Here is a 13691-nt window from a genome sequence, read left to right on the forward strand (position 1 = left end):
TGTTGCTCTTTTGCCTTTGTAGTCTTTATTTTTTTTTTTTAACTGACTTTGTTGCAGAAATTTAGAGAGCACAGTTGGTGGGATTGAGTGCTGTGGTTTCCCACATATAATAGCAATTTTCTGTATAATTTGTCATGTAGCTTATCCTTTTGTGGGAACTGAATATACAGAAGGCTAAACTGATCCCAGAAGGTCACATTCTGGGGAAAAGACAGGTAAAGGAGGAACCCTAAGGAGATCATGTAACTGTACATGGTAGCAGGACAGTATACACATGTGCATGCAACCAGTGAAAGTGATTGCCTAAAGTCATTGGGCGCTAGGTTATGCGACAGTTACTTGCTGTTACATCTCATAGTTCTTTTTTTTTCCAGGTCAAAGTTCTGAAGGAGAAAATAGAAGCAGAAAAAGGCAAAGACTCTTTTCCTCTCACTGGTCAGAAGCTTATTTATGCAGGGAAAATCCTCAATGATGACACACCCATTAAAGAGTATAAAATTGATGAGAAAAACTTTGTCGTTGTGATGGTGACAAAGGTAACAATTGTTAGTGTGCTGTAATTGCTACTCTTCTGTAATGCACAGTGCTGCTTTTATTACTGATCTAGATGTTTTCCCATGATGTCCTTCAAGGATGCATCTGCAGTCATAACAAATGGGTTGTCCTGTCGTCAGGCAGCCCTTCAGTCGGCCGGATTCCAAAGTCTGGGTCCGGCTTCGGCTGATGTCGCATTTCACCCGACGTCATCTCTGCTGGTCTTCGGGTATAAAAGCATCAGCTGACGCCATTTTCCCCAGTCTTTCTTGCCGCGTGGCGCCCGAAGCAGAAGCTGTTCGCAAGTGCCGGTCGGTCAGATCCAGAAATTACTACTACCGAATACTACTTCGAAGACTTCTAAAAAGCTAAGTACCCTGGGACTCTTTCTTGCCTCAGCCGATGTCAGAAAAAGTAAATAACTGTTTAACTTGTGGGAAACAAATACCTCATAAAGATTTCCACTCTTACTGCCTACCTTGTTTAGGCCCAGACCACGACGTAGCAGCCTGTTTAGCCTGTGCTTCCTTCAACCGGCGAACGCTTAGGCGTCGGTCGGAGTTTGCTGAACAGTTTTTCGGCTCAGATTTTGCGTACATTATGCCGCCGGATCCTCCGACTACCCAAATTGTTAAAAACGAAAGAAAGACCGACACTGCGGTCCGCGGTTTTGGCGAAACCACAGTTAAGCAAGCCATGAGTGTCTCGGTTTGCGAAACCGAAAAAACGGGTCAATCTTCAGCCGAATCCATGACTACTACTGAGGCTCCTGCTACCTTAGTTGAATCGGCCTCTGAAGATGTTCTTCATCTCACATTGCTGCAGTCCTAACACTTGGGTAGTCCGCTGTCCCTCGGTCGGCCCGAATATCAGAGTATAAGGCTGACGTCGGTCAAGGCGCATTTGACTGACATCAGAACGTCAGGGTACAAATGCGCATGACCGACATCATATCCTCAGTCTTTTTTGCCGCATGGTCCGATGCAGAAGCAGTGTTGCAAGTGCCGTTCGGCGTTCTGAAATTTTTCATCGGAGTTTCAGACCGAAGTCAGAGTTGGTTAAGTACCCGGGGAATATTTTGGTTTTTTCTTGCCTCAGTGGTTTACCGGATGTCAGAAAAAGTGAATAACTGTATTTCTTGTGGGAAACCGATACCGCATAGGGATTACCATAATTTGTGTATACCTTGTTTGGGACCTGAGCACGACGTTGTTGGGTGTCGCTTTTGTGCTAGGTTCAATAAACCCACTATAAAGCGAAGGTTGGATTGTGCCAGGTTGGTCTTTGGGAAGCGGTGCAATTACAATATGCCGTCGGATGCTCCGGCCGCTTCCTCAAAGAAGCGTAAGGACAAGGCAGTTAAACCTAGGTTAGAGGAGTCGTCCGAACCGGGCGCCGGTTCTTTAGAGGCGTCGGTGGAACCGGTGGTTCCGACGGAGGCCTCTCTGGAGTCCCAGGGAGAAACTTTGTTTTTACAGGATGTGGCCTCCCAGGAGGCAGGTCAGGCTGTAGGGGCTTCTCAGATAACTGTACTCCCTCCCTTCCTAAGGTGTCTAGGCCCTCTCTTTCTGCTTCCAAGGCTTCTCCTAGAGGCAGGTCTAGTTTAGCTTCTGTGGGTGTCACTCCTAGTTCTTCAGGTTCTGTGCCCAAGAAGCACATGCTTAAAATGGCAGAAGATTTAATTACTTTAATTAGAGGCTCTATGCCCCCTCCTGATAAGAGGCCAAGGATGGAACCAGTGTTGGGGGATTATGAGCAGGCTTCGGATGTGTCTGAGTCTTCGGCTGAAGACTTGCAGGAGTATTCTCATTATTCTGATTCTGATGTGGATGATTCTACTCCTGCTTCTCCTCCTGAGGATTTTTCTTTCAGAGACCCTTCACTCCATGAGAGAGCATTTTAAATGGGAAGGTCAGGACTTCTCTGATTCCAGGAAAAGGCTTAGGGAATTTTTGTTTTTACCCCAGCATAGGCCTTTGGCTATACCTCCTGTTCTGAATGTGGTGGAAGATGTGTTTGCAGAGGCTTCTCTTAATCCTGATTCTTTGCCTCCTGCTCCTGTTAAACCAGATAGGTATTACAGGGTGCCTGAAGCTCATAAGTATCTTTTAAGAGTCCTAGGGCAGACCCAGAAACTGTTAGCCAGGGGCCTAAGGGTGTTAAGGCTTCTGTTGTCAAGAATCCGGTTCCTGCAGATAAAGAGGCCAGGGCCTTGGATAGATGGGGAAAGAAAGTTTATACTTCTTCCACTCTAGCCATGAGAGCTTTGAATTGCCAGTTTCACATGTTGAAATATCAAAATTATCTCCTTTCACAGTTGAAATCTAAGGTTGATGCTTTGGCGGAAGGTATTGATTGTAAAGAGTTACAAGATTTAGTGCATGTTTCTGAACAAGTGGGTAAGCATTCTTTGCAATGTGGTTTTGATGCTGTACAGGCCTCGTCTAGGGTGGCTGCCACTGGGTCAGTTCTTCGCAGGCATGCCTGGCTGAGGGATCAAAATTTATCTGACCATGTTAAAACTAGGATTTTGGATGCCCCTTTGCAATCTGATGTCTTGTTTGGTTCTCCTGTTGAGGCAGTTTTAAAGAAAATGGAAGTCAAGGCTAAGTCTATGCAGACTGTTAAAGATTTTTTGCAGGTTCAGCCTCCAAAGTTTAGTAGAAATTGGCCTACTAAGGGGTGGACGTATCCTGCTTATGATTCCCAGTCTAGGGGTAGATCTAGACGTGGCAGGGGCAGAGGTCAGGGCTCTTTCAGGCCTAGAACAGGAGTTCTCCTGCACAGTCTTCGAGTGAGGGCAGGGGTCAGTCCTTTCGTAAACAGACCCAATGACCTACCTTTTCAGCTGCCAGAACCTTCTCGCCTGGCAGCACCTTTGGGAGGAAGGTTGGCACTTTTCAAAGAAAATTGGAGTTTGATTACCCAAGACAGATGGGTATTGGATATCATACATCACGGTTACAGGTTTTATTTCCATACCTTGCCTCCTTTCAAAGGCATGCCAGACATTCCTCCTCAACAAAGAATAGAGGCTCACAAGCAAATTTCTCTGTTACTCCAAATAGGGGCCATACAGCGGTTCCTATGCCAGAAAGGGGCCTAGGATTTTATTCTCGCCTGTTCCTTGTACCAAAAAGGGAACATGTGGAGACCAATTTTGGATTTATCTATCCTCAACACTTATCTGGACATTCCCAAGTTCAAAATGTTGACGTTACAACAGCTTTTACCTCTGCTGGGCAAGGATCACTGGATGGTAACTTTGGATCTCAAGGAGGCTTACCTTCATGTTCCTATCAGGCTAAGTTGCAGGAAGTATCTGCTTTCGGACTGGGACTTCTCACTATCAGTTCTCTGCATTGCCCTTTGGCTTATCTACTGCGCCCAGAGTATTTACGAAAGTTCTGGCTCCAGTGATAGCTTTCTTCAGGCTAAAAGGAATACAAATCTATCCTTATTTGGACGATTGCCTGATTCTGGCTCAAGGGAGGGACGAGCTTCTTCGTCATTTGGAATATGTGATAGCAGTGCTAAGATGCCTGGGGTATTCTGTGAACGAAATAAAGTCCAGTCTAGTACCCTCTCAAGACATGTGCTTTCTGGGTGTAAGACTGAATACAGCTTCCCAGATGGCCTTTCTAACCCCGGACAAACAAAAGAATCTTTCCCTTTACTTCCATCATCTATCTCTTCAGTCCTGGCTGACTGCAAGGACTTCAGCCTTAGGGTTCATGGCATCTTGTATTCTGGTGCATCCCAATGCCAAACTGCATATGAGGAAGTTGCAATGGTATCTCAAAAATGTATGGACACAGCACTGCCAGGATCTGGACACTGTCATTCAAATAATACCTTGCATTCAAAAGGAATTTTTGTGGTGGGCTCAGGAATGTCACCTAAACAAGGGACTCTCTGTGACCCGGCCAGAGGCGAGTCAAATTTTAACGACAGATGCCTCAGACAAAGCTTGGGGAGCTCATCTAAACGGAAAGTGGATACAAGACAAGTGGCCTGTCAGACTACAGCATCTACATATCAACTTGAAGGAGATGTTAGCAGTCCAGTTTGCATTAATAGCTTTCAAGGATTTACTTCTTCCAGGGCAGGTGTTGATTCTAACAGACAACACAACTGTCATGTGGTACATCAACAAGCAAGGGGAACACATTCTTATCCTCTATGCAGGCAAGCAATGATTTTGTGGGAGACTGCTCTCAGTTTACAACTAAGTCTTCAGGCAAGGTTTCTGCCGGAGCACAGAACTCCTTAGCAGACGTGTTAAGCAGACAAATCATGGATCCCCACAGTGGAAACTGGATCTTCATGTATTTCAGAAATTGACAGTGTCCTGGGGAACTCCAGACATAGATCTGTTCGCTTCTCCACTAAACCACCAGCTGCCAAAGTTTTGCACGAAGAGGTTTCATCCCACAGCTTGGAAAGTGGATGCTCTTTCTTTCAGTTGGAAAAATCTTCATGTGTATGCCTTTCCACCTCTGCCTCTCCTCCCAAAGGTACTTCTGAAGGTCAGACAGGACAAGCCAAGGATGATTTTGATAGCTCCAGATTGGCCTCTACAGCACTGGTACCCATTACTGAGAAGTCTAGTACGGAAGCCTCCATGGCCTTTGCCTTTGATTCCACATCTGTTGTCCCAGGAGGACAGTCATTTGCTCAATGTCAAACTTCACTCTCTTCACCTAACAGCCTGGCATATTCTGTTTTAAACCATAGAGGGTCTCAACTTCCACAACAAGTTTTGAATGTGATTTTGGAAGCTAGAAGGCCTAGTACTAGGAAAGTGTACGCAGATAAATGGAAGAGATTTTTGTTTTGGAGTGCAGCTAAGGATTTGGATGTTTCTGAGCCTGATTTACGTGTGGCTCTTCAATATCTTACTGAGTTATTGGACAAAGGTTTGTCCTTCTCTTCTATTAAGATTCATGCTGCAGCAATTTCAGCTCACTACGACTGTGACCCACCATTATTTTCTCATCCTTTGTTCAAGCAATTTCTTAGAGGGGCAAAGAATATAAGACCCCCACGAAGAGCTCCTACTCCTGCTTGGGATCTCAATTTTGTGTTGGAGAAACTCACTCTACAACCTTTTGAGCCTGCAGCTACTGCTGAGTTGAAATATTTGTCATGGAAGACTGATTTTTGTTGGCCATTACCTCTGCAAGAAGGGTTTCTGAATTGCAGGCCCTTATGGCAGTTGAGCCTTTCTTAATTTTCCATAAGGATAGGGTATCTTTACGTACTAATCCTTCCTTTATGCCTAAAGTGGTTTCTAGTGTGGCTTTAAACCAAACTATTCATTTGCCTACTTTTTATGCAAATCCCCAAAATAAAGGGGAAAAGATTTTGCACACTTTAGATGTACACAGGCAGTTGCGATATTATTTGGACAGAACTAAAGGGTTCAGACAATCTCAGCAGTTATTAGTTTCTTTTGCTTTGTGCTCTCAGGGCAAGCCAGTGTCAAAACAAACTATTTCTAAGTGGATTGGATTTTGCATTGCTTTCTGTTATTCCCATCATGGCAAAGAGATTCCAGCTGGGATTAGGCCTCATTCCACTAGGGCTACTGCCACTTCCACAGCTTTTTTGAGGGGGGTGGCAACTAAGGATATTTTGGAGGCAGCCACTTGGAGTTCAGTGCATACCTTCTCTAGGCATTACCACCTTCCACTGTATTCTAAATCCAGGGCTGGTTTTGCCACTGCTGTGTTGCAGGGCATTTTGGCAGCTCCTGCTTCATTATAGTTTAGCCATCCTCCCTTACCTCTGCTTTGGGATTCTACCCAAGTGTTAGGACTGCAGCAATGTGAGATGAAGAACATAGTACAGTTTTGTACCTACCATAAATGTAGATGTTCGAAGATCCACATTGCTGCAGTCCAATTTACCCTCCCTCCTTCCCCTCTGTAGTTTGAGGTGGCTGTGTGGGTTGGGTTTTCCATCTGAGGTATATGGTATATTGTATATATTGTATATATTGTACATATTTTTGGTGTTAGGCTGGTTGGTTGTTTAGTTGTTGTCTATGGGTTTTGACCTTTCTTTTTAGGGTCTTCTGACATCTGGGGCAAGAAAAGACTGAGGATATGACGTCGGTCATGCGCATTTGTACCCTGACGTTCTGATGTCAGTCAAATGCGCCTTGACCGACGTCAGCCTTATACTCTGATATTCGGGCCGACCGAGGGACAGCGGACTACCCAAGTGTTAGGACTGCAGCAATGTGGATCTTCGAACATCTACATTTATGGTAGGTACAAAACTGTACTTTTTGCCTACTACTGTGGTTCCTAGTGAATTATCAGACACCATCCCTTTGGATGTCTCTACCCCAGCACGTGGTGCTGCTAGGCCTCCTGCAGCCATGTCTATAAAGGCCTTTGCCAGGGCTAAAGCCAAAACTGTTAAATCAGTGCCTGTTAAGACCCCCTCACTTAGGCCCACTTCTAGTTCACAAATGCTTACTCTGGCAGAGGATTTAATCTCCTTAATTAGGGGATCCCAATCTCACCCAGACAGGGCCTCTCAGCCTCCAGAAAAGAGACCTAGAGCAGAGCCCCCCGAGCCAGTGTCCTCTGATGATTCTTCGGATGACTCAGACATTACAGATCAGCCAGAGGCTCCTTTTTCTACTTATGAAGATTTCGATGCTGAAGAATCCATTCCATCTGCCTCTCCACCAGAGGAATTTTCCTTTGGGGAAACCTTACATGCCATGAGAGAACAATTCCAATGGCAGGGACAAGATTTCTCAGATTCAAGAAAAAGGCTTAGGACCTTTCTGCACTTACCACAACATAGGCCCTTAGCTATACCTCCAGTTCTGCCTGTTGTGGATGATGCATTTAATGATGTTTGCACTGCTCCTGATACTTTACCTCCAGCCCCTGCCAAACCAGATAGATTTTACAGGGTGCCAGACACTCATCACCACCTATACAAGGCCCCACTTTCAGATCCTGAGACTATATCCCAGGGTCCTAAGGCAGTAGCTTCGACCTCAGCAAAAAACCCTCTCCCTTCTGAAAGGGAATCCAGGTCCTTAGAGAGATGGGGGAAAAAAGTTTACACCTCTGCTACTCTCTCAGCTAGAGCTTTAAACTGTCAGTTTCACATGATCCAATACCAAGAGTTTATGCTTGATCAGTTAACTAAGAAGCTGTCCTCTGATGACTCCTTAGATAAGAAATATGTTTTAGAAATGGTGAATAACATTCAGCAGGTTAGTAACCATTCTTTAAAATGTGGCTATGATGCACTGGAGGCTTCATTTAGATCAGCCATGACTGGAACACTGATAAGAAGGCATGCATGGTTGAAGGAACAGGTTTTGCCGGATCATGTTAAAGCAAAGCTGTTAGATGCTCCTATGGATAAGGCCAGTCTATTTGGTACACCTGCTCAGCAAGTAATGAAGAAAATGGAAGAGAAGGCAAAATCTGTACAAACAGTTAAGGATTTCTTACAGGTTCAGCCCCCAAGGTTTAGCAGGAACTGGCCTGCCAAAAATTGGTCCTTTCCAGACTCCTCAAAATTTCAAAGAGGCAGGAATAGACGCTCTAGAGGCAGAAATCAATCCAGAGGAGGTGCCTATAGAGGACGCCAGTGGCAAGGCAATAACCAGAGAGGCACAGACACAACCACTGCCACTGCAACACAATCACAGTGACTTGACTCTGACACCGCCTACCAGGGAGCAAATAGCAGCACCTTTAGGTGGAAAGTTAGCCTTATTTTCGAAAAATTGGCACTATATCACAAAAGACAAGTGGATTTTGCAAACCATAGACCAAGGCTACAGGTTCCACTTCCACACCTTACCAGTAAAAAGAGGAATGCCAAACCTACCTCCAAATCAAAAAAACAGAAGCTCTAAAGCAGATAGCTCAATTAACAAAGATGAGAGCTGTGGAAAGAGTACCAATAACACAACAGGGCAAAGGATTCTACTCCAGACTCTTCCTAGTACCAAGAAAAGAAAAGTTGGAGACCTATTCTCGACCTGTCCGTCTTAAACACATACATCATTGTACCAAAATTCAAAATGCTGACCCTACAGCAACTTCTTCCCATGCTGGGCAAGGAGTGTTGGCTGGTAACTCTAGATCTCAAGGAGGCATACCTGCACGTCCCCATACGACCAAATTGCAGAAGATACCTCAGATTTCTTGCAGGATCAGAGCATTATCAATTCTCAGCATTGCCCTTTGGCTTATCTACTGCGCCCAGAGTATTCACAAAATGCCTGGCATCAGTAATCGCTCATTGCAGGCTACAGGAAATCCAAATTTATCCATACCTGGATGACTGCCTGTTACAAGCGGACAACAAAAGCAAGCTGACAACAGATTTACAAAGAGTCATTTGCTTACTACAAGCCCTGGGATACACGGTCAATTTAAAAAAGTCAAGACTGATACCATCCCAGACAAGAACATTCTTGGGTGGAATTGGACACAGTAAAACAAATGGCATTCCTAACTGCAGAAAAACAAGCACAACTCCCTCTTTACTTCTTGGCATTAACAAAGCAGCACAAACTAACAGCAAGAAAAGTACTGCAGGCCTTGGGCTTCATGGCATCATGCATAATCCTGGTCCCCCATGCCAGACTGCATATGAGAAAACTACAGTGGTACCTAAAGAATTTATGGTCTCAACACAGGCACAGCTTAGAAACCGAAATCCCACTAATCCCATGCCTGAAACAAGAGATGTTCTTCATCTCACATTGCTGCAGTCCTTACACTTGGGTAGTCCGCTGTCCTCGGTCGGCCCGAATATCAAAGTATTAGGCTGACGTCGGTCAAGGCGCTTAAGACTGACATCAGGACGTCAGGGTACAAATGCGCATGACCGACGTCATATCCTCAGTCTTTTTTGCCGCATGGTCCGATGCAGAAGCAGCGTTGCAAGTGCCGTTCGGCGTTCTGAAATTTTCGGTCGAGTTTCAGACCGAGTCAAAGTTGGCTAAGTACCCCGTTGTGGAATATTTTAGTTTTTTCTTGCCTCAGTGGTTTACTGGATGTCAGAAAAAGTGAATAACTGTATTTCTTGTGGGAAGCAGATACCGCATAGAGATTATCATACCTTGTGTATTCCTTGTTTGGGGTCTGAGCACGACGTTGTTGGGTGTCGCTTTTGTGCTAAGTTTAATAAGCGCACTATTAAGCGAAGGTTAGATTGTGCCAGGTTGGTCTTCGGGAAGCGGTGCAATTACAATATGCCGTCGGATGCTCCGGCGCCCGCTTCCCCGAAGAAGCGCAAAGACAAAGCAGCTAAACCCAGGCAAGAAGAGTCGTCCGTACCGGACGCCGGTTCTTTAGAGGCGTCAGTGGAACCGGTGGATGTTCTTCATTCCACATTGCTGCAGTCCTAACTATTGGGTAGTCCGCTGTCCAGTCGGCCCGAATACCAAAGTATATGGCTGGCGTCGGTCAGGCGCATTAGACTGGCGCCAGTGCGTCAGGGTACTAATGCGCATGACCGACGTCATATCCTCAGTCTTTTTTGCCGCATGGTCCGATGCAGAAGCAGTTTTGCGAGTGCAGGTTGGCGTTCTGAAATTTTCTGAAGTCGGAGTTTCAGACCGAATCAAAGTTGGCTAAGTACCCGTTGGGAACATTTTGGTTTTTCTTGCCTCAGTATTTAACCGGATGTCAGAAAAAGTGAATAACTGTATTTCTTGTGGGAAACAGATACCTCATAGGGATTACCATACCTTGTGTATACCTTGTTTAGGGCCTGAGCACGACGTTGGTGGATGCCGCTCTTGTGCTAGGTTTAACAAATGCACTATTAAGAGAAGGTTAGACTGTGCCAGGTTAGTGTTTGGGAAGCGTTGCAATTATAAAATGCCGTCGGATGCTCCGACGCCCGCTTCGACCAAAAAGCGCAAGGACAAAACAGCGAAGCCTAGGGTTGATGAACCGGCAGTCCCGGACGTCGGTTCTTTAGAAAGCTCAGTGGAGCCAGAGGTTTTGCCAGGAGTTTCTTTGGAGTCTCAGGCAGAGACTTTACTGTTACAGGATGTGCCTTCTCAGGAGGTAGGCCAGGCTGAGGGGCTTCTCAGGTAACTGTTCTTCCCTCTCTTCCCAAGGTAGTTAGAGCCTCTCCTTCTGTTTCCAAAACTTCTTTGAGAGGTAGGCCAAGTTTAGCTTCAGTGGGGGCTTCTCCTAGCACTTCAGGTTCTGTGCCTAAGAAACATATGCTTAAAATGGCAGAAGATTTGATTACTATGATTAGAGGTTCTATGCCCCCTCCTGATAAGAGGCCTAGGGTGGAACCTGAGTTTGAGAGTTTTGAACAGTGTTCAGAGGCTTCTGAGTCTTCTGCGGAAGATTTGCAGGAGTATCCTCCTTATTCTGACTCTGATGTGGATGATTCCACTCCTACAGCTTCTCCTCCTGGGGATTTCTCATTTTCAGAGACTCTGCATTCCATGAGGGAGCACTTTAAATGGGAAGGCCAGGATTACTCTGATTCCAGGAAAAGGCTTAGGGAATTCTTGTTTTTACCCCAGCATAGGCCCTTAGCTATACCTCCTGTGTTGAATGTGGTGGAAGATGTTTTTGCAGAGGCTTCCCTGAACCCTGATTCTTTGCCTCCTGCTCCTGTTAAACCTGATAGGTACTATAGGGTGCCTGAAGCTCATAAGTATCTTTTAAGAGTCCTAGGGCAGACCCGGAAACTGTTTCTCAGGGACCTAAAGGTGTTAAGGCCTCTGTGGTTAAAAACCCTGTTCCCACTGATAAAGAGGCAAGGGCTTTGGATAGATGGGGAAAGAAAGTGTATACTTCTTCCACTTTAGCCATGAGGGCGTTGAATTGTCAGTTTCACATGTTAAAATATCAAAATTATCTCCTTTCACAATTGAAATCTAAGGTGGATGCTTTGGCGGAAGGTATTGAGTGTAAAGAGTTGCTGGATTTAGTTCATGTGTCTGAACAAGTGGGTAAGCATTCTTTGCAATGTGGTTTTGATGCTGTACAGGCCTCCTCGAGGGTGGCTGCCACTAGTTCTGTTCTTCGCAGGCATGCCTGGTTGAGGGATCAGAATTTAGCTGAGCATGTTAAGACAAGGATTTTGGATGCTCCTTTACAGTCTGATGTGTTGTTTGGTTCGCCTGTGGAAGCAGTTTTGAAGAAAATGGAGGATAAAGCTAAGTCTATGCAAACTGTTAAAGATTTTTTGCAGGTGCAGCCACCGAAGTTTAGTAGAAATTGGCCTACTAAGGGATGGACGTATCCTGCTTATGATTCCCAGTCTAGGGGTAGGTCTAGACGTGGTAGGGGCAGAGCTCAAGGTTCTTTTAGGCCTAGAACAGGGAGTTCACCTGCTCAGACTTCTGGTGAGGGCAGGGGTCAGTCCTTTAAAACAGACCCAATGACCTGCCTTTTCAGCTGCCAGTAGATTCTCGTCTGGCAGCTCCTTTGGGAGGAAGACTGTCTCTTTTCAAAGAAAATTGGGATTTAATTACTCAAGACAGATGGGTGTTGGATATCATTCACCACGGTTACAGGTTTTATTTCCATACATTGCCCCCTTTCAAAGGCATGCCAGACGTTCCTCCTCCACAAAGGAAAGAGGCTCACAAGCAAATTTCTCTGTTACTCCAAATAGGGGCCATTCAGCCAGTCCCGTATCAGAAAGGGGCCTAGGATTTTATTCTCGCCTGTTCCTAGTACCAAAGAAGGGGAACACGTGGAGACCGATTTTGGATTTATCTATCCTCAACACTTATCTGGACATTCCCAAGTTCAAGATGTTGACGTTACAACAGCTTTTACCTCTGCTGGGCAAGGATCACTGGATGGTAACTTTAGATCTCAAGGAAGCTTACCTTCATGTGCCTATAAGACTAAGTTGCAGGAAGTATCTGCGTTTGAGCTGGAGATTCTCATTATCAGTTCTCTGCATTGCCCTTTGGCTTATCTACTGCCAGAGTATTCACAAAGGTTCTGGCTCCAGTGATAGCTTACTTCAGGCTAAAAGGAATTCAAATCTATCCTTACTTGGACGACTGCCTGATTCTGGCTCAAGAAAAGGAAGACCTTCTACAGCATCTGGAATATGTTATAGCAGTGCTAAGATGCCTAGGGTATTCTGTGAACGAAATAAAGTCCAGTCTAGTACCCTCTCAAGACATGTGCTTTCTGGGTGTGAGACTGAATACAGCAGCCCAGATGGCCTTTTAACCCCGGACAAACAAAAGAGTCTATCCCTTTACTTCCATCAACTATCTCATCAGTCCGTGCTGACTGCAAGGACAGTCCTTCAAGCATTAGGGTTCATGGCATCTTGTATTCTGGTGCTTCCCAATGCCAAACTGCATATGAGGAAGCTGCAATGGTATCTCAAAATGTATGGACACAGCACTGCCAGGATTTGGACACTGTCATTCAAATAATACCTTGCCTTCAAAAGAATTTTTGTGGTGGGCTCAGGAATGTCACCTAAACAAGGGACTCTCTGTGACCCGGCCAGAGGCGAGTCAGATTTTAACGACAGATGCCTCGGACATTGCTTGGGAGCTCATCTAAATGGAAAGTGGATACAAGACAAGTGGCCTGCCAGACTACAGCATCTACATATCAACATGAAGGAGATGTTAGCAGTCCAGTTTGCATTAATGGCTTTCAAGGAGTTACTTCTTCCAGGGCAGGTGTTGATTCTAACAGACAACACAACTGTCATGTGGTACATCAACAAACAAGGGGAACACATTCTTATCCTCTATGCAGGCAAGCAATGATTTTATGGGAGACTGCGCTCAGCTTGCAACTAACTCTTCAGGCAAGGTTTCTGCCGGAGCACAGAACTCCTTAGCAGATGTGTTAAGCAGACAAATCATGGATCCCCACGAGTGGAAACTGGATCTTCATGTATTTCAGAAATTGACAGTGTCATGGGGAACTCCAGACATAGATCTGTTCGCTTCTCCACTAAACCACCAGCTGCCACAGTTTTGCACAAAGGGGTTTCATCACACAGCTTGGAAAGTGGATGCTCTTTCTTTCAGTTGGAAAAATCTTCATGTGTATGCCTTTCCACCTCTGCCTCTTCTTCCAAAGGTGCTCTTAAAGGTCAGACAAGACAAGCCAAGGATGATTTTAATAGCTCCAGATTGGCCT

At 45.3% G+C, this 13691-nt stretch overlaps 1 protein-coding gene across 2 annotated transcripts in view; it reads left to right on the forward strand.

The window, feature by feature from the left end:
* The window catches only part of RAD23A (RAD23 homolog A, nucleotide excision repair protein), a 1075282-nt gene that overhangs the window by 251046 nt on the left and 810545 nt on the right, over positions 1-13691 (forward strand). Inside the window, exon 2 of one of the 2 annotated variants that reach the window (XM_044084659.1) lies at positions 375-536. The exons of the other annotated variant lie outside the window; for it this stretch is intronic. Within the exon in view, the coding sequence (XP_043940594.1) occupies positions 375-536 (162 nt within the window). The remainder of the gene's footprint in view (positions 1-374; positions 537-13691) is intronic. 2 annotated transcript variants of the gene reach the window in all.

This window comes from Protopterus annectens, chromosome 9.part0, assembly GCF_019279795.1.
Source record: "Protopterus annectens isolate FY-2018-M chromosome 9.part0, PAN1.0, whole genome shotgun sequence".
Taxonomy (NCBI): domain Eukaryota; kingdom Metazoa; phylum Chordata; order Ceratodontiformes; family Protopteridae; genus Protopterus; species Protopterus annectens.